Source organism: Dunckerocampus dactyliophorus, chromosome 13 (genome assembly GCF_027744805.1).
Source record: "Dunckerocampus dactyliophorus isolate RoL2022-P2 chromosome 13, RoL_Ddac_1.1, whole genome shotgun sequence".
In the NCBI taxonomy this organism is placed as follows: domain Eukaryota; kingdom Metazoa; phylum Chordata; class Actinopteri; order Syngnathiformes; family Syngnathidae; genus Dunckerocampus; species Dunckerocampus dactyliophorus.
The window spans coordinates 11,366,883-11,390,398 of NC_072831.1; the positions used below are offsets into that span (position 1 = coordinate 11,366,883).

Below are 23,516 nucleotides of genomic sequence, written 5' to 3' on the forward strand. Positions count from 1 at the left end.
CAACCTTAGCTCACACGTCCCCATTCAAACCATTTAAATCCGCCATTTGCAAAGACAGTCAAAACACTGAAAACACTTTTTTTACCATAGTCTCATTGAAACAATACAAGTAATACTGCTAAAACAGTCAAAACATTACAACCTTAGCTCACACGTCCCCATTCAAACCATTTCAATCAGCCAATTGCAAAGACAGTCAAAACACTGATCAAAACAACAGTCAAAACACTGAAAACACTTTTTTTCCACATTCTCATTGAAACAATAGAAATAATACTGCTAAAACAGTCAAAACATTACAACCTTAGATACCAGTCTTTCTACTACAGCTATTTTGTTAAAAATTATATTTTTTAAGAAAATGCCATGATTACCTGTCAGCCGTCCATCCACCAACCTTGTTTCTTCAATAGCAAAGTACAAATGACACATCTAGGCCACTCCCTCATGCATCTAGACCACTCCCCCCAGCCAGCTGATACAATTACTGTTGAAAAATCACAGCTATCAGCTTGACCCCTTGGCGTTAAAACAGACTTTATACATGAAAGCAAATAAAGGTGATATAGAGAGTCAGAGTCAGGAAGCTGTAAAAAACATGAAACCTTGGGACAACTATCTTATCACCCCCCATGACTTATCAACTGTGGATCATTACAATCATCTCTAAGTACCCAAATACAAGAATGTACTATATTCTATTTATTTCCTTAGTTCCAAACGCGTACCAGTATACTGCAAGTACCCAAATACAAGAATGTACTATATCCTTTATTTACAACACAGTAGCAGTATACTGCAAGTACCCAAATACAAGAATGTACTATATTCTATTTATTTATTTATTTCCAAACGTAGTACCAGTATACTGCAAGTACCCAAATACAAGAATGTACTATATTCTATTTATTTATTTATTTCCAAATGCAGTACCAGTATACTGCAAGTACCCAAATACAAGAATGTACTATATTCTTTATTTCCAAATGCAGTACCAGTATACTGCAAGTACCCAAATACAAGAATGTACTATATTCTTTATTTCCAAATGCAGTACCAGTATACTGCAAGCACCCAAATACAAGAATGTACTATATTCTTTATTTCCAAATGCAGTACCAGTATACTGCAAGCACCCAAATACAAGAATGTACTATATTCTATTTATTTATTTATTTTGAAACGCATCAGGCTTTGCCCCCTTTACCTAGTCTTTGTGAAGCTTTGATCAACAGGGCTCCTCTTGGAACTTCTTCTCCTGGCTTGTTTGTCATGAATGAACACCCTGACTCGGGTCCATTTGGTGTGACTTCTCTCGGGAGTCCATCCTGGCCGCATCTCCATTTGGTCTGCTTTCTTATGTTAAAATGTTTTGCATCTCAGCATGATGTATTGGACTTGTAGAGCTTTCCTCACACAGCCATGCTATCCCTGCAGCGTCTTATCTTTTAATCAGCACTCTAGTGTTATGAAGGACTAAAGGAAGGTAGACTTGCAACCATTTGGGCTCTGTTAATAAAAATAAAAAGTCTAGAACATACTGTATAAAGGTGATCTAAAACAATAGATAGTGACTTTGTTAGGTATGTGTCCTTCTGAAAGCCTTTCCTACAAAGGAGTGTCTTGATTGAAAAGTGTGAATGTTGGTCATCAGCAAACCTGATTGTCCTGATGCATACATTTGACATTACAGGGCCAATTCCTCCCCCTAAAGTGGATGCAAATACTGTACATACTGTATGTTGGCTAACAGAAAGACACGCATATACTGTTTACATATGACCAATATTATATTTATTATCACTATGTATATATTGTTAGAGGTTGTTATTATTGTTATTCATTGTCTAGTTGTCCAGATATGATGTTTTGTATGAGTTCTATTTATTATTTTCATTGTGTCCTTTTTAATCACAGTTAATTAGTACATATGTGTACTATTCATTTTGACTTCTCTTTTACTTCTTTCTTCATTTTTTCTTTTTATTACAGTTACAACACGGCGTTCAAGGGGTTGGTAATGACACAATATATGCATGCTACCCGTGCATTCTGTATGAAATCCTACAGAAGTACTGATATGATGCTACTTCAGTTACACATTTGACGAATACATCACTAGCAGCAACTTTAAAGGTTCTTTCAGTTAGATATGCGTATGTGCCTGATAGGACAGGATGCTCCATTTGTTGTATAATGTATAATCATGCCATTCACTCAGAAGGGGTCGTAAGCACAATACGCTTTTTTTATTTATTTAATTTCCAAACACATTGCCGGTATACTGTAAGCATTCAAATACTAAAGCAGAGACATTATTTGATTAAAAAAACAAACCAACAAACATGCCCTGACTTGTCTCCAGGACATGGGGGGGGGGGCCTCAGGAGGCAGGCTATGCTTCCTCAATCTCCACCCCCTTTCGACAGATACCCGAAAAACCATCCGCTGTACTCACGACATTCTACAACCATTTGGGCTCTGTTAATAAAAATAAAAAGTCTAGAACATACTGTATAAAGGTGATCTAAAACAATAGATAGTGACTTTGTTAGGTATGTGTCCTTCTGAAAGCCTTTCCTACAAAGGAGTGTCTTGATTGAAAAGTGTGAGTGTTGGTCATTAGCAAACCTGATTGTCCTGATGCATACATTTGACATTACAGGGCCAATTCCTCCCCCTAAAGTGGATGCAAATACTGTACATACTGTATGTTGGCTAACAGAAAGACACGCATATACTGTTTACATATGACCAATATTATATTTATTATCACTATGTATATATTGCGCTTAATGCACCCGGAAAGATTGGTTAGAGGTTGTTATTATTGTTATTCATTGTCTAGTTGTGCAGATATGATGTTTTGTATGAGTTCTATTAATTATTTTCATTGTGTCCTTTTTAATCACAGTTAATTAGTACATATGTGTACTATTCATTTTGACTTCTCTTTTACTTCTTTCTTCATTTTTTCTTTTTATTACAGTTACAACACGGCGTTCAAGGGGTTGGTAATGACACAATATATGCATGCTACCCGTGCATTCTGTATGAAATCCTACAGAAGTACTGATTTTTTTATTTATTTAATTTCCAAACACATCGCCGGTATACTGTAAGCATTCAAATACTAAAGCAGAGACATTATTTGATTAAAAAACCAAACCAACAAACATGCCCTGACTTGTCTCCAGGACATGGGGGGCCTCAGGAGGCAGGCTATGCTTCCTCAATCTCCACCCCCTTTCGACAGATACCCGAAAAACCATCCGCTGTACCCACGACATTCTACTGTCATCTGGAACTTGATTGAGAGAAGGAGACTCTTTTTCCCCCAACCCCTATTTAATTCAACATGGCGCAGCAGAGGTCTTCAGGTAATATTCACCCTTTACTGATTACCACAAACCCATCATCCATCATTGGAGAACATTCCTATCATAAGAAAGTCCTATGTAAAACACTATTGTCTAAACATTGACTAATATTTGTTTTTAAAAGTGTTCATTAGATATAGAATATCATGTGTAGATATATATGTACTGTATGATATAGATTTCCTTTTCATCTCTGACATTATCTTAAAATATGCTTGATACTACTGTATTGCCGGGCAAATTCGTAAGACCACTGGTAAACAACAGATGCATCACCCATAGCAAAACATACTTTCTCATCAATACAGTTAATCTTGTTGTTTGTTTTATTTCTAATGTCATTATTTTCTTTATAATCATACAGGAATCATCAAGGATCCACACAATAAGACGGCTGAATGCACCAACCTCGACAATGTCCCTACAACTTGGGGTTATGCCGACAATGAATCGACCTACGTGCCCGTTTATCGGCACGACGACGTAACCCCGTCTGAAGACGTTGGAAGGGCGACAAGATTCACTGCAAACATCATCACCCTCTTCCAAACCTTACTGAAAAAATGTTTGAATCAGGTAGCGTGGGAAATAGCACGATCTGAATGCAACGGCTGCATCATAGAACATCCAAGCCAGTTGCAGCATTCCTGTCTAAATGAACGAGGAAGAGTCATTTACATCAACCACTACAGCAGGGTAGTTGACAGCGTTTTCCGTCCTACCCTGACAACCGCACTTCAGCAGCTGTCATGTGTAGAACCAGGATACGTTGTTATAAGTACAGAGAGACTTCTTGGTGCTGCCGAAGTAATAATACACGACCTGATGGAGAAAGCATGCTTTGGTCGCACTCAGGACGACGATGAGGAGCAAGGAAACGAGCCCTCACCTACAAAAATATCCATGGCTTTCTTGACATGGTTACACTAAAAACCATGTGTCTTCTTTTGTTTTTATTAACTTTTATATCTCTTTTATACAAAAATGGACATTTTTATATGTAGGATTACCTCACTTATGTACTTCAAATGACAAATTTATTCCTTTGTTTTATCCTGTCACGGTTAGGTACTGCAATGGGGGGCGCTACTGCTCCAACAGCCTGTTTCCCGCCCCCACTTCCTGCTCAGCCATGGCTGCTAATTGTCCATTGTTTTTCCGAGACTGCGTACACGCGTGCGTTCCTGTGCTTTCCCCTTTTGTTTCTTTTTTCCTGGCTCAAACAACAATTGTTAAGAATATAGATTTTTTTTTCTGCGTGCTTGCGTGTGTACAGTTTTTGCTGGTTGGTGTTGTTATATTTTTGGGTGAAAAAGCGTCATTTACATCCAAGGATGGAGACCACCTTTAACCGTCAATAAAAGAGTTCTTTAAAAACTATGCCTCTATTTCCTCATTCGCTTTTCAATAAGCACAATCTTCCAACAACACGTCTTCATTGCATTATGAACACGAACATTTGTAGAGTGACGACGAGCGTCGGACAGTACAGTGACATAAAAGGCTTTGCAGAAGTATGAAAGAAAGTGTGAAACTAACGTTTGCCTTCCTTACTGTGTTACCAATGCTAACCAGGCTACATAGAAAACCAATACAAATAAGTAATTACATTTCTCAATCAAAAACTATCACATACAACTGCAGAATGAACTTGATCGGTACGTGAAATCATTTGCTGCTCAAATCTGAACGGAAGGAATGAGAAGTGCTGTATGCCACCCCGTGACAAGTTGTGCACAATGTCGGTTAGCCCGACCGTACCAACGCACTGTTCTTAAAATTTAACACTTTAAAACTGAGGACTTGAAATTAAAAACGTTGTTAGTAATATACAAAACTAAAAAGAACCAGCCCCACAGTAACATCCAACAATTGTCTGCCAATAGAAATGAGAAATATAGCTTAAGGTGAACACAAAGTCTGAAAGTACAGTGTACACGTACAACCCTTAAGAGTCAATGTGTCACACGGAGAGGTACGGATCTATGGAATAATTTTGATGAAGACTTAAAAGGTGCAATTACTCTACAACTATTGAAAAGACATTATAAACATTTAAATATGATAAATAAAGGTACATCAGTGGTATTATTGTGTCACACAAGGTTTTGTGTTGTTTTTGCATGCAAATATTTCAAGTACAATTGTTCCCTCTTATTTCGCCATTGAGAAAAAAATATTGTAGTAGTAGAGGGTAGTTTGGATAGGAGTTGTAGCAGGTCAGTGAATTTCAATAATTGTGATGCACTGAAAGCAGGACTCACACATCCTAAAAAGCAGTACATAATAAAAAAGTGCACATTACATTTTAATAATGGGTCAGAAAACAGTGACAAGGTTTTTAAACTTTTCTTTTTTTATGCAATCCAAGTTGCCAACAGTTGATGTATTCATCTCTGTGGATAAGGTGGCATACAGCACTTCTCATTCTTTACGTTCAGATTTGAGCAGCAAATGATTTCACGTACCGATCAAGTTCATTCTGCAGTTGTATGTGATAGTTTTTGATTGAGAAATGTAATTACTTATTTGTATTGATTTTCTATGTAGCCTGGTTAGCACTGGTAACACAGTAAGGAAGGCAAACGTTAGTTTCACACTTTCTTTCATACTTCTGCAAAGCCTTTTATGTCACTGTACTGTCCGACGCTCGTCGTCACTCTACAAATGTTCGTGTTCATAATGCAATGAAGACGTGTTGTTGGAAGATTGTGCTTATTGAAAAGCGAATGAGGAAATAGAGGCATAGTTTTTAAAGAACTCTTTTATTGACGGTTAAAGGTGGTCTCCATCCTTGGATGTAAATGACGCTTTTTCACCCAAAAATATAACAACACCAACCAGCAAAAACTGTACACACGCAAGCACGCAGAAAAAAAAATCTATATTCTTAACAATTGTTGTTTGAGCCAGGAAAAAAGAAACAAAAGGGGAAAGCACAGGAACGCACGCGTGTACGCAGTCTCGGAAAAACAATGGACAATTAGCAGCCATGGCTGAGCAGGAAGTGGGGGCGGGAAACAGGCTGTTGGAGCAGTAGCGCCCCCCATTGCAGTACCTAACCGTGACAGGATAAAACAAAGGAATAAATTTGTCATTTGAAGTACATAAGTGAGGTAATCCTACATATAAAAATGTCCATTTTTGTATAAAAGAGATATAAAAGTTAATAAAAACAAAAGAAGACACATGGTTTTTAGTGTAACCATGTCAAGAAAGCCATGGATATTTTTGTAGGTGAGGGCTCGTTTCCTTGCTCCTCATCGTCGTCCTGAGTGCGACCAAAGCATGCTTTCTCCATCAGGTCGTGTATTATTACTTCGGCAGCACCAAGAAGTCTCTCTGTACTTATAACAACGTATCCTGGTTCTACACATGACAGCTGCTGAAGTGCGGTTGTCAGGGTAGGACGGAAAACGCTGTCAACTACCCTGCTGTAGTGGTTGATGTAAATGACTCTTCCTCGTTCATTTAGACAGGAATGCTGCAACTGGCTTGGATGTTCTATGATGCAGCCGTTGCATTCAGATCGTGCTATTTCCCACGCTACCTGATTCAAACATTTTTTCAGTAAGGTTTGGAAGAGGGTGATGATGTTTGCAGTGAATCTTGTCGCCCTTCCAACGTCTTCAGACGGGGTTACGTCGTCGTGCCGATAAACGGGCACGTAGGTCGATTCATTGTCGGCATAACCCCAAGTTGTAGGGACATTGTCGAGGTTGGTGCATTCAGCCGTCTTATTGTGTGGATCCTTGATGATTCCTGTATGATTATAAAGAAAATAATGACATTAGAAATAAAACAAACAACAAGATTAACTGTATTGATGAGAAAGTATGTTTTGCTATGGGTGATGCATCTGTTGTTTACCAGTGGTCTTACGAATTTGCCCGGCAATACAGTAGTATCAAGCATATTTTAAGATAATGTCAGAGATGAAAAGGAAATCTATATCATACAGTACATATATATCTACACATGATATTCTATATCTAATGAACACTTTTAAAAACAAATATTAGTCAATGTTTAGACAATAGTGTTTTACATAGGACTTTCTTATGATAGGAATGTTCTCCAATGATGGATGATGGGTTTGTGGTAATCAGTAAAGGGTGAATATTACCTGAAGACCTCTGCTGCGCCATGTTGAATTAAATAGGGGTTGGGGGAAAAAGAGTCTCCTTCTCTCAATCAAGTTCCAGATGACAGTAGAATGTCGTGGGTACAGCGGATGGTTTTTCGGGTATCTGTCGAAAGGGGGTGGAGATTGAGGAAGCATAGCCTGCCTCCTGAGGCCCCCCATGTCCTGGAGACAAGTCAGGGCATGTTTGTTGGTTTGGTTTTTTAATCAAATAATGTCTCTGCTTTAGTATTTGAATGCTTACAGTATACCGGCGATGTGTTTGGAAATTAAATAAATAAAAAAATCAGTACTTCTGTAGGATTTCATACAGAATGCACGGGTAGCATGCATATATTGTGTCATTACCAACCCCTTGAACGCCGTGTTGTAACTGTAATAAAAAGAAAAAATGAAGAAAGAAGTAAAAGAGAAGTCAAAATGAATAGTACACATATGTACTAATTAACTGTGATTAAAAAGGACACAATGAAAATAATTAATAGAACTCATACAAAACATCATATCTGCACAACTAGACAATGAATAACAATAATAACAACCTCTAACCAATCTTTCCGGGTGCATTAAGCGCAATATATACATAGTGATAATAAATATAATATTGGTCATATGTAAACAGTATATGCGTGTCTTTCTGTTAGCCAACATACAGTATGTACAGTATTTGCATCCACTTTAGGGGGAGGAATTGGCCCTGTAATGTCAAATGTATGCATCAGGACAATCAGGTTTGCTAATGACCAACACTCACACTTTTCAATCAAGACACTCCTTTGTAGGAAAGGCTTTCAGAAGGACACATACCTAACAAAGTCACTATCTATTGTTTTAGATCACCTTTATACAGTATGTTCTAGACTTTTTATTTTTATTAACAGAGCCCAAATGGTTGTAGAATGTCGTGAGTACAGCGGATGGTTTTTCGGGTATCTGTCGAAAGGGGGTGGAGATTGAGGAAGCATAGCCTGCCTCCTGAGGCCCCCCCCCCCATGTCCTGGAGACAAGTCAGGGCATGTTTGTTGGTTTGTTTTTTTAATCAAATAATGTCTCTGCTTTAGTATTTGAATGCTTACAGTATACCGGCAATGTGTTTGGAAATTAAATAAATAAAAAAAGCGTATTGTGCTTACGACCCCTTCTGAGTGAATGGCATGATTATACATTATACAACAAATGGAGCATCCTGTCCTATCAGGCACATACGCATATCTAACTGAAAGAACCTTTAAAGTTGCTGCTAGTGATGTATTCGTCAAATGTGTAACTGAAGTAGCATCATATCAGTACTTCTGTAGGATTTCATACAGAATGCACGGGTAGCATGCATATATTGTGTCATTACCAACCCCTTGAACGCCGTGTTGTAACTGTAATAAAAAGAAAAAATGAAGAAAGAAGTAAAAGAGAAGTCAAAATGAATAGTACACATATGTACTAATTAACTGTGATTAAAAAGGACACAATGAAAATAATAAATAGAACTCATACAAAACATCATATCTGGACAACTAGACAATGAATAACAATAATAACAACCTCTAACAATATATACATAGTGATAATAAATATAATATTGGTCATATGTAAACAGTATATGCGTGTCTTTCTGTTAGCCAACATACAGTATGTACAGTATTTGCATCCACTTTAGGGGGAGGAATTGGCCCTGTAATGTCAAATGTATGCATCAGGACAATCAGGTTTGCTGATGACCAACATTCACACTTTTCAATCAAGACACTCCTTTGTAGGAAAGGCTTTCAGAAGGACACATACCTAACAAAGTCACTATCTATTGTTTTAGATCACCTTTATACAGTATGTTCTAGACTTTTTATTTTTATTAACAGAGCCCAAATGGTTGCAAGTCTACCTTCCTTTAGTCCTTCATAACACTAGAGTGCTGATTAAAAGATAAGACGCTGCAGGGATAGCATGGCTGTGTGAGGAAAGCTCTACAAGTCCAATACATCATGCTGAGATGCAAAACATTTTAACATAAGAAAGCAGACCAAATGGAGATGCGGCCAGGATGGACTCCCGAGAGAAGTCACACCAAATGGACCCGAGTCAGGGTGTTCATTCATGACAAACAAGCCAGGAGAAGAAGTTCCAAGAGGAGCCCTGTTGATCAAAGCTTCACAAAGACTAGGTAAAGGGGGCAAAGCCTGATGCGTTTCAAAATAAATAAATAAATAGAATATAGTACATTCTTGTATTTGGGTGCTTGCAGTATACTGGTACTGCATTTGGAAATAAAGAATATAGTACATTCTTGTATTTGGGTGCTTGCAGTATACTGGTACTGCATTTGGAAATAAAGAATATAGTACATTCTTGTATTTGGGTACTTGCAGTATACTGGTACTGCATTTGGAAATAAAGAATATAGTACATTCTTGTATTTGGGTACTTGCAGTATACTGGTACTGCATTTGGAAATAAATAAATAAATAGAATATAGTACATTCTTGTATTTGGGTACTTGCAGTATACTGGTACTACGTTTGGAAATAAATAAATAAATAGAATATAGTACATTCTTGTATTTGGGTACTTGCAGTATACTGCTACTGTGTTGTAAATAAAGGATATAGTACATTCTTGTATTTGGGTACTTGCAGTATACTGGTACGCGTTTGGAACTAAGGAAATAAAGAGAATATAGTACATTCTTGTATTTGGGTACTTAGAGATGATTGTAATGATCCACAGTTGATAAGTCATGGGGGGTGATAAGATAGTTGTCCCAAGGTTTCATGTTTTTTACAGCTTCCTGACTCTGACTCTCTATATCACCTTTATTTGCTTTCATGTATAAAGTCTGTTTTAACGCCAAGGGGTCAAGCTGATAGCTGTGATTTTTCAACAGTAATTGTATCAGCTGGCTGGGGGGAGTGGTCTAGATGCATGAGGGAGTGGCCTAGATGTGTCATTTGTACTTTGCTATTGAAGAAACAAGGTTGGTGGATGGACGGCTGACAGGTAATCATGGCATTTTCTTAAAAAATATAATTTTTAACAAAATAGCTGTAGTAGAAAGACTGGTATCTAAGGTTGTAATGTTTTGACTGTTTTAGCAGTATTATTTCTATTGTTTCAATGAGAATGTGGAAAAAAAGTGTTTTCAGTGTTTTGACTGTTGTTTTGATCAGTGTTTTGACTGTCTTTGCAATTGGCTGATTGAAATGGTTTGAATGGGGACGTGTGAGCTAAGGTTGTAATGTTTTGACTGTTTTAGCAGTATTACTTGTATTGTTTCAATGAGACTATGGTAAAAAAAGTGTTTTCAGTGTTTTGACTGTCTTTGCAAATGGCGGATTTAAATGGTTTGAATGGGGACGTGTGAGCTAAGGTTGTAATGTTTTGACTGTTTTAGCAGTATTATTTCTATTGTTTCAATGAGAATGTGGAAAAAAAGTGTTTTCAGTGTTTTGACTGTTGTTTTGATCAGTGTTTTGACTGTCTTTGCAAATGGCGGATTGAAATGGTTTGAATGGGGACGTGTGAGCTAAGGATGCAATGCTTTGACTGTTTTAGCAGTATTATTTCTATTGTTTCAATGAGAATGTGGAAAAAAAGTGTTTTCAGTGTTTTGACTGTTGTTTTGATCAGTGTTTTGACTGTCTTTGCAAATGGCGGATTGAAATGGTTTGAATGGGGACGTGTGAGCTAAGGATGCAATGCTTTGACTGTTTTAGCAGTATTATTTCTATTGTTTCAATGAGAATGTGGAAAAAAAGTGTTTTCAGTGTTTTGACTGTTGTTTTGATCAGTGTTTTGACTGTCTTTGCAAATGGCGGATTGAAATGGTTTGAATGGGGACGTGTGAGCTAAGGATGCAATGCTTTGACTGTTTTAGCAGTATTATTTCTATTGTTTCAATGAGAAAACTACATGTTTGAGACACAACCTGACACACAGACAGGCCGGCGGGGGCGGTATTGGGGGCCCCAGTCACACATGCTGAGACACACCCAGATAAGGCCGGAGGATGTCTTGGGGGTGGTGGGGGTGGAGGGGGGGGTCGTTAGGAAAGGAGGGGTATGGGAATGGGGGCTTCCCCCACACGCAGCCGGAAGAAAACACAGTCACGTGGGAATGATTTTATGATTGTTTGTTTGTTTTATGACTTCCGCATGTCCGCTTCCTGATGCTTTGACCCCTGACACATAGGTGTGAAACTTCTTTCATGGTTTATGGCTTCCAGATGTCCGTTTATGACTTCCGCATGCCCGCTTCCTGATGCTTTGATGTTTTATTGTTTTATTGCTTTATTGGTATGCCATAAACTTTTATTGTTTTATTGGTATGCCATAAAATTTTATTGCCCTGTCATAAACATGTCACGTAGGTGTGAAAACGTTTTGATCTTCGTCACATAGGTGTGAAAACGCTTTGATGTTGGGGGGTGGGGGGTGGGGGGAGGGGCATGTCATAAACTTTTATGACAGGGGGTCATAAATCAATCAAGACATGTCATAAATACCTTTTTGACACAAAGTGGATTTTATTACTCTCTAATATGGTATAAATATTGTACATTAGAGGCGCATCTGTTGCATTGCTATGTTTTTTTTGGCTATTTCCACATATCTTATTTGATCGAGGTGCACAATGTGTATTTAGGGTAACAATTTATTATTTTAAAACCAATTTGATCGAGACTGGATCCCACATTTAGCAACAATTTCTTTGAATATAATCCCATTTAGCACATTCAGATGCTTCTGTCTCTGTAAAATCTCATCTGGTTGTTTACGTAAGATCTTATGACATTTATTTTCCTAAAACCCAGAAAAACTTTTTCATCTTTACCTACCTTCTTTAAATTCATTGATTTCCCAGGTGGCAAATGCCTTGGCTGAGGTCTACGATCGCTGCATGTTCTTTTATATTACAGTATGTTAAGGTTTTTGACTGTGTACACACTTGTGGTTTGGCACTCTTTGACCACACCACTTGGTAGGTATTGAACCACAACCTTGGTTTACTTAGTGTTCACACTGGCATAATGTATCATCAGACCAAATCATGTCCACAAAGTCACAACTTTATTGACAGTGTTCACAATGGAAATGAATGCAAATCTGCAGGTGTTGCATACGTATGCATTCCAAAATACCCAAAACGCCACAAATTCACTCACAAAGGAGGAGGAGATATGCCGCAATGTAGTGTTCATACATGAGCCGATCCGTACCATAATTAACTTGCAGGTTCTCGGTCCACTTGTTTGGTGCACATTTGGGCTCAAATGACAGAGAATCCTAACCTAACAGACCACTCTATCGTAGCAGTCACACCAGGATTTGTTTTTAACCAAAACTGACAAGTGTTAAGGCAGCCATAAAGAGGTGCGCTGTAAAAGGACTAACCTTGGACTAGACCTAAAAAAAAAAAGTCTAATTGAGCGTTACCTCAGTGTTTAATATTTTGAGCTGCCTTTTCCCACCGCTGCTGCCGATTATTCCCCACAGGCTCCCCCCGAGAAGAAGCGGAACCAATGGTGTCGTCTGCTCACAGACAGTCCTTTGCATCCACAAAGCTGCAGCTCTGACACATTAATTTATCTCAGACGTCAAGGCCATGAATATGAGCCGCTAACAGCTGAGGATTTATTGGAATCCTCAACATAATTAGCCATGTGACATTAAGGAGTGAACTGGCTAAAAAGCTGAGACGACACAGTGATTTATTTTTTTTTTTGCTTAATCATTGGTCCTTATTTTACATCTCAGATGCTTCCTTGCATCATCTCATAACATTGAGTCACTGTGAGTATGAACATCCAAGAGAAACCCCTGAGGACATGACTCATGTTGGCCTGACATTAATCCAACATTAAAAAGAAGGGGAACTATCTGAGAGGAACTTTAAACTGTGTTTGTCTCTTTCCAGCTAGTGGATGTTATTCATTGTATGTACACATTATATACCCACCCGTTGAATATTAAAATACATACAGTATGATCACATGCATAAACTACAATACCAACTATGTGTGGCATCACACAAGTCTTTGGGTGTCATTGGGCTAAATTAGGACTTGTGACTAATCCACTGTGTCATGCATTAGGGATGAGAAGGGGAATGGTATGAGCGGTGAACATACCCATCGATCCGGGCCGCGTGTCTATCATGTGGAAGATGGAGATTAAGCAGAAAATAAAAAGATGGGATAAAAACACATTAATGAGAGAGCAATATTAAGATTAATTACAGACTAATGATGACAAATTCACCTTGTATTGATTACTTGTGAACCTAACCTCCAGCTTGTCCCTCATTTGTCTGAAAGTACTGAGTAATGAACCCTTTGCCATAAGAGTTTGTTTCTCCCAAAGAAAACTGTGGCGATAAATTAGACCACTGCATCTCCTTCGTCCTCATTAATATTCATGCAGGCTAGGACCTCTTGGCAACTGGGGTCCCCTAGTCACTGCAGTGGGCTTATTTAGCCCATTAATCTCTACACCTGAAACAGGCTAGCTGCACACACTATTTTCAAATACCTACACAGGCTGGAGTGTACAATCTGAGCATGAACACAGTGAGGTGTTTTCCACACAAACGTGTGCAGTGTCACTCACCCCTTCACTGTTCTGTCCACTTTTAGCCAGCATCTCCTGCAGGGCCCGCACCGACAGGGACTGTTCCAGCACAAAGGTGCAGATGCACAGGTCTGGAGGAACGTACTGCAGCAATAGAAAAAGGAGTTATAAATCAGAACAAATGACTGTAATGTTCTCCTATTGGATTTTATTCAACATTTTGAAGCAAATCAGTCAAATCAAATGTCCAAATGTAATTCATTTGCAGGCTCCACTGTGCACACTGCAATTACACCCATTAGCTGCACAATGCTTGACCGACTACTTTTCTACTTCTTTGTTGTTTCTACTTTAAAGTTATGAATGACTGTAGGTAGGGGTGTCACGAGACACCTAACTCACGAGATGAGACAATGCACGAGATTGGGTCCACGAGACGAGACAAAACCGTGATATTTTTGCCCAAGGTTATGATGGCGTCAGAATCTCATACCGGCCTATGCCTAAATCACATTTACTATTAGTTCATCCAAACTGATTTTGCTTTAATGATGTAAGGTCTTTTTGCCATTTAAGTATCCACTAAGGGATATTGCAATGTGATGGCCACACATTAAATTTGGGCTGACTGCTGCATTTTCATTTTCCATCCATCCATCCATTTTCTTATCCTAATTAGGGTCGCGGGGGTATGCGGGAGCCTATCCCAGCTGACTTCAGGCAAGAAGCAGGGTAGACCCTGGACTGGCCATCAGCCAATCGCAGGGCACCTATGGACTCCGATTAACCTAAATTACATGTTTCGGTACCTGGAGAACATGCAAACTCCACACATAGATGCCCAAGCAGAGATTCGAACCCACGTCTTCCCGATCTCCTGACAGTGTGGCCAACATGTTAACCACTCGTCCACCGTGCGGCCGCATTTTCATTTTACCTGTACTAAATTACACATGCAAATTATATTCATCATGAGGTAATTTAACGCACTTTAACTGTTTTATCAGACAGGTAGAGACATTATGTTGTAGAAAATATTACTACTAGACAATTGCATTAAAAGAGTTATATATAATAGATAGCAGAATAGAACATGTGTATCACACCAGTGCATGATAGAAGTAATGTCACATAATCTATGTGGCAAAATCCAAGTAAATGGCCTGATGGGAAGCAATGCAGCCCCACCCTACTTGATCCCTGTGGGTGATTAACAGCCAACCTTTGTGCCCTCCATGCACTGCTGAACTGCCCTGGGAGAGTGAGGCGGTAAAATGAAGGTCCACAGGAGCTGGAGTGGATGATGAGTGTCCATCCTTGTCAGGATATGGTTTCCCAGGGCAAAGCACTGAGACAGTTTTACGGCGGCGTGGACGTTCATTGACGTTTGTTTCATCACAAATCGTCACATGAGGCAATGATGACGAGTCGCTGCTTGGTCGTATTACGTAATTTATTTATAGCGTCAGAAATGATTAAGATGTGTTTTTTTCCCCTCTTCTCAGATGAAATGAAGATTAAACTTCCTTCAGTCGATACAACAACACAGGAAAGTGAAAGAAACTGGCTTGATGCAACTGTGGCATCTAAGATACTGACAGGACTGACCAGCTGGTAGTTAATCACCAACAACCAGCTGATTGATGTTAACACTTAAAGCGCATACACTTTATATCAACAACTTTATTTCTTCATGCTGCTTTGGTGTCTCATTACTTGACCAGCTCAGCCAAGAATGGAGGCTTATAATACAGTAATTTCTTTCTGTGGCATATTTTCTTAAAACAGAAAGTCAATGAAGACAGAGTGCCACATGGGAAATTCATCTATTACACATCTCAGGTTTAATTGCCATCCTATATGGGAGAAAAGACACTTACTCCTACCTAATAAAGTTGGAGATCAACACAGGTCGAACACAGGATGGTCAAAGGTGCTAAGTATTTGTTAAGGTAGTTAAAGTCTGTCTTGCACATCAGTATTAGCCAAATGCAATTGATTATGTGAATGAAAAGAAACTTACAGCAATGTATAAAAAAACATTAACTAGAGTGAGCCCTTGGGTATGTCCCTGTTTTTCCGGATATGGTCCTCTTTTTTCTGCATATGTCCTCTTTTTGCCACCAAAAATATTATATTTCACAAACGGCCAGGGAATTAAATGTTAGGGTGTACCCACACTAGGGCAGAATACCCCCTCGCTCTCCTGTCACAGATAACATCGCAGATATTACACGACATATAACATCTTCTAAATGCCTTGCGCTCTACAGTCAAACCTGTCTTAGCGGCCACCTGTATAGAACGGCCACCTGCCTATAGCGGCCACTGAAAAATCCCCCGCAGAAAATTTGCGTGTTATAGCCCCTGTGTATAGCAGTCACCTGTCTGACGTGACCAGGGGCCACCCATTTTGTATCCCTTGGTCAATATCTGACCGCATATAGTGGCCAAAATGCCGACTCAAGCAGAAGGTTCATGCACGAAAAAGTTTTGTTTTTTAAGCAATGAAGTCATCGTGTGTAGACTTTAATTACTGAGCTGTAGCTCAGTCACAATCATTCACAAGATCCACACAAACGGTCAGTTGTTCCACCTAATAAAGCCGTCTTCTTTGGAGCTTGTTGCAGACAGTGACACCGTTTATTTCCTGGTGTGAGACAATGTGCACTGGTCAATACTGTAATGACCCTTGTTGTGGGGAAGGAGAGACTCACATCGCCGATGCATTTTAATCGCTTTATTAACAGCGGTTTATTAACCTAGTAGTTCTTTACAACTTTTATCCGCAGTCCCACAGTGCCCTCTACTGGTCAACATGTAACAGTATAATTATATGTATCTGCAAACACAACAAGCTTCTAATCACAGACATGTTAATATGTGCGCACAAATTCAAAATGGCTGCCAACCTGTCTATAACGATCACCTGCCTACAGTGGCCACTTTTGCCGTTTCCCTTTAGTGGCCGCTTTAGACAGGTTTGACTGTATTTGCATTTTCATTCATTTAGCCATTTTTATGATTGGTAATGCTTAATTTGGGCCAATAAAATGTACAATTTGCTCATAAATGCATATGTTTTGGCAAATCTGTATTCAACCACGAAACAGTGATCATTTATTAATACATTTTTGAAAAAACGAGATAGAGTGAGGGAGCAATGTTCGAACCGCGATATAGCGAGGGATGACTGCACCATAATAAATGATTACCAATCTCTGTGGTACGGCGCCAAAAGAGTGGAGCTAGACTGCACTTCTTGATGAGTCTTGTACTGAACCTCCACATGCCACAACAAAAAATAAAACCAAAAGTTGATGTCTTCCATTGTTCATTTCTGAGCTATGAAATGATTAATTCAAGGTTGAATGTTGTTGTGCTGTAATAATGTCACACTATAAACACAAGCCAGATCAGGTTTGTTGTAGCGTGTAAGCTTGATGCAGCTAAACCAGAAAATGCAACATCAGCTACAAAGACGCGGCTCAGCTATAATAAAAATTTGAAGGCACTTACAGCAAATGACAACAGTGCCTATGAAACAATCCATCAAAAATGTCATGTGTAATTCTACCAATTTTTCTTCAACCCACAGAGTCCATGAACCTTTGCAAGAAAAGCTCATGAAGGAGGCTGCAGTAGATGTGGTTCCTGCTATTATTATGTGCATCTGCACTTGTCTTTACTGATTGTTTGCTGCAATCCAAGGATGAGCTTAATGGATATGCGGCTCCCACTGAGCTCTTGCCTGGGTGAATAAAACCTTTCATCCGGTTTACTTTTTTTGTTAACTGTTTAGTGGAATTGGGTGCATGACACTAAAGAAAACAGTTCATTCTGTGTCTGTGTCTGGTAACAGAGCTGAGAAAAGACATCCTGCTCCATTAAAGTGCATCTTTTATTTGATATTTTTATATAAATATATATTTGTGTGTGCCTACCTTTGCCTCTGATGTGGGCTCCAGGTAACACAGACGGTTCCCCAGCCCCTCAGCAGCCAGGCAGAACTTTCGATTCTCCTTCTGGATGCAGGCCACACACTGAAGCACCACTTCATCATCCTGTCAAGAGAAAACAGACTTCAATCTCTGTGTGCGCTCACGTAGGGCACAGGGCCACCCCAAATCCTTTGTACAAGACACTTCTGAAGTGGAGACCTTGGGACTGTTCAGCAGTCAGTATCCTCACAACCCTGGGAGTGGACACAAACAAGCCGATAATTTGTGACAAAACATCACTTAACTAAAAGGCTTTCAGTACAAATAAGAGCTTAACTATCAACAAAGGGAAAAACAATTTGCCTAAATCTGTCTACATCATCCATCCATCGATTTTCTATGCCGCTTATCCTAATTAGGATCGCGGGGGTATGCTGGAACCTATCTCAGCTGACTTCGGGCGAGAGGCGGGGTACGCCCTGGACTGGTCCTGGACCGAAAATCCCGGAGAAAACCCACGCACAAGGAGAACTTGCTCCACACGAAGATTCAAACCCGATCTCCTGACTGTGTGGTCAACATGCTAACCACTCGGCCACCGTACGGCCGTCTACAGTATCTAATGTCTATTTTCTAACAGCCTGTTTAATACAAGACAGGACAAGCTGTTATGAATGGGATCATACTCTGCTTCAGACAATTGCGACTTGCTGGAAATTGTGTTTCGACGCTCCCCAGTGTCGGCAACACTCATGCAGCCGCAGACTATGGCGCTACCACCACCATGCTTGACTGCATGCAAGACACATTTTCTGTATCTTGGTACTCATTTGTGTTACCATCTTCTATGCAGTGGGCTGCTGGAGAGGGGGCAGCACGGACAGGGATAGGAGCAGGATCAATAGGCTGATCAGGAGAGCGAGCTCTGTCCTGGACGGTCCTCTGGACTCCGTGGAGGAAGTGGGGGAGAGAAGGATGTTGGCTAAGCTGACATCCATCATGGACAACACCTCTCACCCCCTACATGACACTGTGGGTTCCCTTAGCAGCTCCTTCAGCAGCAGACTGTTACACCCACGGTGTAAGAAGGAGAGGTTCTGCAGGTCCTTCATACCGACCGCTGTCAGGCTCTACAACACCTGCACCACCTGAACCATGTCGTAGTCACTATGTCACTATGCATTTTTTACTTGCGTATCTTGTTTGCTGCTGTAACAAGTGAATTTCCCTGCTGTGGGATAAATAAAGTACAATACAATACAATACAATACAATAGATAAGGGGTCTGCAACCTTTACTATCAAGAAAGCCATTTTAGCCCCTCGGCCACTAGAGAAAAATAGCCGCAAAACATCAGCTTAAAACATCTTATAATCTAAAAAAGTTTGAATTTTTCAGTTACAACAACAGAATACAAGAAACAGAAGTCCAGCGTGCATCTGTAATGGATGCCACCTAGTGCAGTTGTGACCGTACGTTGGTTAAACCTCACTACCTTGGAGCCTCGATGTTGTGAACGATGACTTGACAGCTTGTCCCTTTTCGCTCACTGGTTCACGATGCTGGAATTATCTATCAATCCTTGGTTCGAGCCCAGCGTGTGCAGCGCTGGACTGCAGGGATGACCACTGTTACACGCATAGGTCTACTTTGCAATAAATTACTTCTTTTCAGAAAGTGTGGAGTGTTTTGAAAATGTCTTTCAGTGTGTTTTTGGTGTACATACAGGTAAGGCAGCTTCGTTGGCAGAAAAGGAATCTGTCTGTGCAGAATGAAAACAATTTTCTTCTTAGACAGTTCTTTTTTCGGGGGATATATTAATGGTTAGTTCCTCAAAAGAGTGATTGGTTGCTTTAAGGTGTAGGTGTAATCAGCAGTACATCTACACCTTAAAGCAAGGTGTAGGTGTAATCAGCAGTACATCTACACCTTAAAGCAACCAATCACTCTTTTGAGGACAGCGAGGTAAAGATTTTGACCAAAGAAATCAGATGGTTTGAAAGAGGATTAAAGGAAGCTATTTTTGTCAAACAACAGAACCCATCATTGAATCGGAATGGTGGTTTGAGGTTTAATTTGGACCCTGTGTTCAGCAGGTTACTGAGACCAAAACCCACAGCTCTTAGTCTTGCAAATGAGGTGAAGGCAGGGCCGAGCCAGAACAATAGATGCTAACAAGCCAGTATCAGAGTCGTTCATACCCAATTCAGGGAGCGACACTTCCCTTTTATCGTAGGTGTGAATAACAGGATAGGATTATACCACTGCTCCGCCCAGGCTTAGTGTAACGAACCAATAGGAGGAGGGTGTTGGCACACCAATTCCGCCCACTCTTACTGTATTTAAGGCCTAAGCTACCAGCACTTATTAGTTTGCTGACGAAGCTCTTCGGATGAGGAGCGAAACGTCCGACACCTTCTACACAGAAGTACAGATGACGTCTCAAGAAGCCTTTTCCTCGATGGACAACTCCTGTACGACTGAGAGCCTACACAGACGAACAGAACCCATCATTGAATCGGAATGGTGGTTTGAGGTTTAATTTGGACCCTGTGTTCAGCAGGTTACTGAGACCAAAACCCACAGCTCTTAGTCTTGCAAATGAGGTGGAGTCAGGGCCGAGCCAGAACAATAGATGCTAACAAGCCAGTATCAGAGTCGTTCATACCCAACTCAGGGAGCGACACTTCCCTTTTATCGGAGGTGCTAATGTCAGGAGAGGATTAGACCACTACTCCGCCAAGGTTTTGTGTAAGGAACCAATAGGAGGAGGGTGTTGGCACACCAATTCCGCCCACTCTTACTGTATTTAAGGCCTAGGCTACCAGCACTTATTAGTTCGCTGACAAAGCTCTTCGGATGAGGAGCGAAACGTCCGACACCTTCTTCACAGAAGTACAGATGACGTCTCAAGAAGCCTTTTCCTCGATACACTGATTATTAAATAATAATAATATTACATGGGATACAGGAAGTCAATAATGTGTACTGTAAAAGATGTGGAATGGATGGGGGGTAGGATTAAATAAGCTTTAAACTGTGAAATGTTTCATGAGATGTATTTCATTTTAACCTTCATGTATGTTCAAATAAAATTAAACCAAACCAAACCATTATGCTGTGCTGCAGAAGTAAAACTGGGCACTCAAGTATACCACACAGAGTTAAAGCTCATAAATAACACACACTCGTTTTTCCTTTCTCCCTCGACTGGCTAATTGGGAGGTTTTCCTTTCTAAATGTAATGATCAAACACATCCATGGCTGATCCCTTTGAGCCCTCCCAATCTCTTTAAGGCTATTTACACTGTTTGTACGGTGTAAATTAGGTTGAAGCAATTGATTGGAATATTCCAGGATTTCAAAGAAAAACAATAGCCTGAGTAAATTACTCCACATACAGTATATTTGTCAAAGATGGATCTTCTTTTGCTTGGATTGCATTTATCTTGTGAGAAGCTTTCTGCATCTTTTTGAGTGTGTCAAACTAAATTCCTGGAAATGAGCAAAACGATCCCAAACACTTAATGTGCAGAATCGCAACAGCGTAAAGATATTACTCCACCTTAAATACTACTATTATTAATAAACATTTAGAAAATGAAACAACCTAATATTTTTATGTCAAATTGTATCTATTTACACAGAACACAAACCTATTTTGTTAGGTATTTATTTTGGTAGTTATTTTATGTTGGATGATTTTGATAATATACCTCATTCCAAACCAGGTTTGAAAAAAAAAAAACAATTATTACAATATCATAATGTTAATTTTGTAAAAGTGTTGTGAGAAGTGAGGGTCCATGTTTGGATTTCATGTAGATGTTTGCATTAGAGTACAAAGTAGAAAGTAGAAAAGTAGTAGAAAGTGAAAAGTTTTATTAATGCAAGTCAATGCTTTAGGTCATTAGTTCAGGACAGTTTGTTAGCATTTAAATAACGTTGTCTTGAAATGATGTCACATAACAGTCATGCAGATGGCTGCCCAACCTGACTGAGCTTCTGATCTTGCCATTGATATGCATATCAGTTTAATTACTCCAACCACTTTGGCAAACCCTACTTCTGCGAAATGCTGCTAAAACGAACATTTGATACCACTGTTGCACAAATGACTTGATAGAGTTTAACACTATAAATGCTGAAGTGGTAATAGTTATTCTTCACGATAGCAGACTAAGCAGAAACATGCTGATATGTGGCGTTATGGGACTTGGGTGGGGGGGTTGTTCCGGGGGGGGCTGCATTATTTAATATGAGGAATGTGCTGAGAGCAGAGTGCTGTGGTAATAAAGTAGCAGTATCCATAAGCTTCCATGTTATAGTGCAGCATGATGAAAGGGAGAAATAAAAGCTACTCCATGTATCTGAATACATGCACATACAGTACACACATTTTCTTTTTCTACATTCGTGTGTTTGGAAGAGCTGCATGAAAGTCGATAAAACAAGCCTCAGGGCCACGATGTGCATGACACACTTTTTTTAGCTGCCGCTCATGAGTGCCAGTTCAGTAGAGAAGGAAATTCTGAGCACACTACACTTTCACTAACAAATAGAAACAATGCAAAAAATACAAACATGTATGAAATGATGAAATGTGACAAAATGCACAATTTCGGTATCAAGCACTCTCTTTTAAATATGTTTTAAAATAATAAAACAATATACATACACATTATATGTACAGTATATGTGTATACAATCAAATGCACTTGTCACTGCTCTCTTGAATTGATTGTACTATTCAAGTGCCTGTTCTGGGGGACTGACCAATCAATAGGGAAATGTGACTCGACTCCAATACAGATTGAAATTAATAGCATACGTCAAATCAACACTTGACTGGTTCGGAAGTGTAAACTCGGGGGCATATAAGAACAGAATTGATCAAAATATTTATTTCAGCCAGTCAGAGGGCTGAGATTAGTTAAATCAGGGAGGCTAGCTAATCTCTTCATTGCTTCTCTCTTTCACCAGCCTCCTCACTCGTTGTTCATGTTGTACCTCTTAGCTAGAGAAATCATTCATTCATTGAGTGAATCCCTTGGTGATGTCATCAAGGTTGGACAAAAAGTCATACATTATACATAAAACATCTTCTTCTGGATGTTTGCAAGGATGTAATGTTCCATTAATGAAACAATGTATGAGGTGAGTCCATTTGTGTTCGCTGTACTGCATATATAGCGCAACTGAACAGGTCGTACAGGTCGTAATACGACCAAAGTTTTCACTTGCCCATAATGGCAGTCATGGCAGCCATACATGATGGCAGCATATCACAAATGATTTATTAATTACATTTTAGGATAAACTTTGGGCGTGCTTAGTCTTTTCTTTGCCTTTTTGTGGCGCTTATTTCAAAACATGGACCACCGTCGACTCAGATGTCAGCTTGCCCTCACCATATCTCATCGAAAGGGTCAAAGGATCCACTTGTGTGCACACCTGTTTTGCGTTTTGTTCGTCTTTTTTTTACAACTATGAT

General features: G+C 39.6%; 1 protein-coding gene across 6 annotated transcripts in view; it reads right to left on the reverse strand.

Annotated features, from left to right (window-relative positions):
* Positions 1 to 23,516, reverse strand: part of LOC129192313 (ryanodine receptor 3-like) — a 159,920-nt gene that overhangs the window by 110,676 nt on the left and 25,728 nt on the right. For 4 of the 6 annotated variants that reach the window (XM_054796207.1, XM_054796203.1, XM_054796204.1 and 1 more), the window contains exons 3-5: positions 18,026 to 18,145; positions 14,121 to 14,225; positions 13,643 to 13,663 (exon numbers count right to left, since the gene is read on the reverse strand). In XM_054796207.1, coding sequence (XP_054652182.1) covers positions 13,643 to 13,663; positions 14,121 to 14,225; positions 18,026 to 18,145 — 246 coding nt within the window. The remainder of the gene's footprint in view (positions 1 to 13,642; positions 13,664 to 14,120; positions 14,226 to 18,025; positions 18,146 to 23,516) is intronic. The other 2 variants (XM_054796205.1, XM_054796206.1) reach the window with 1 other exon arrangement.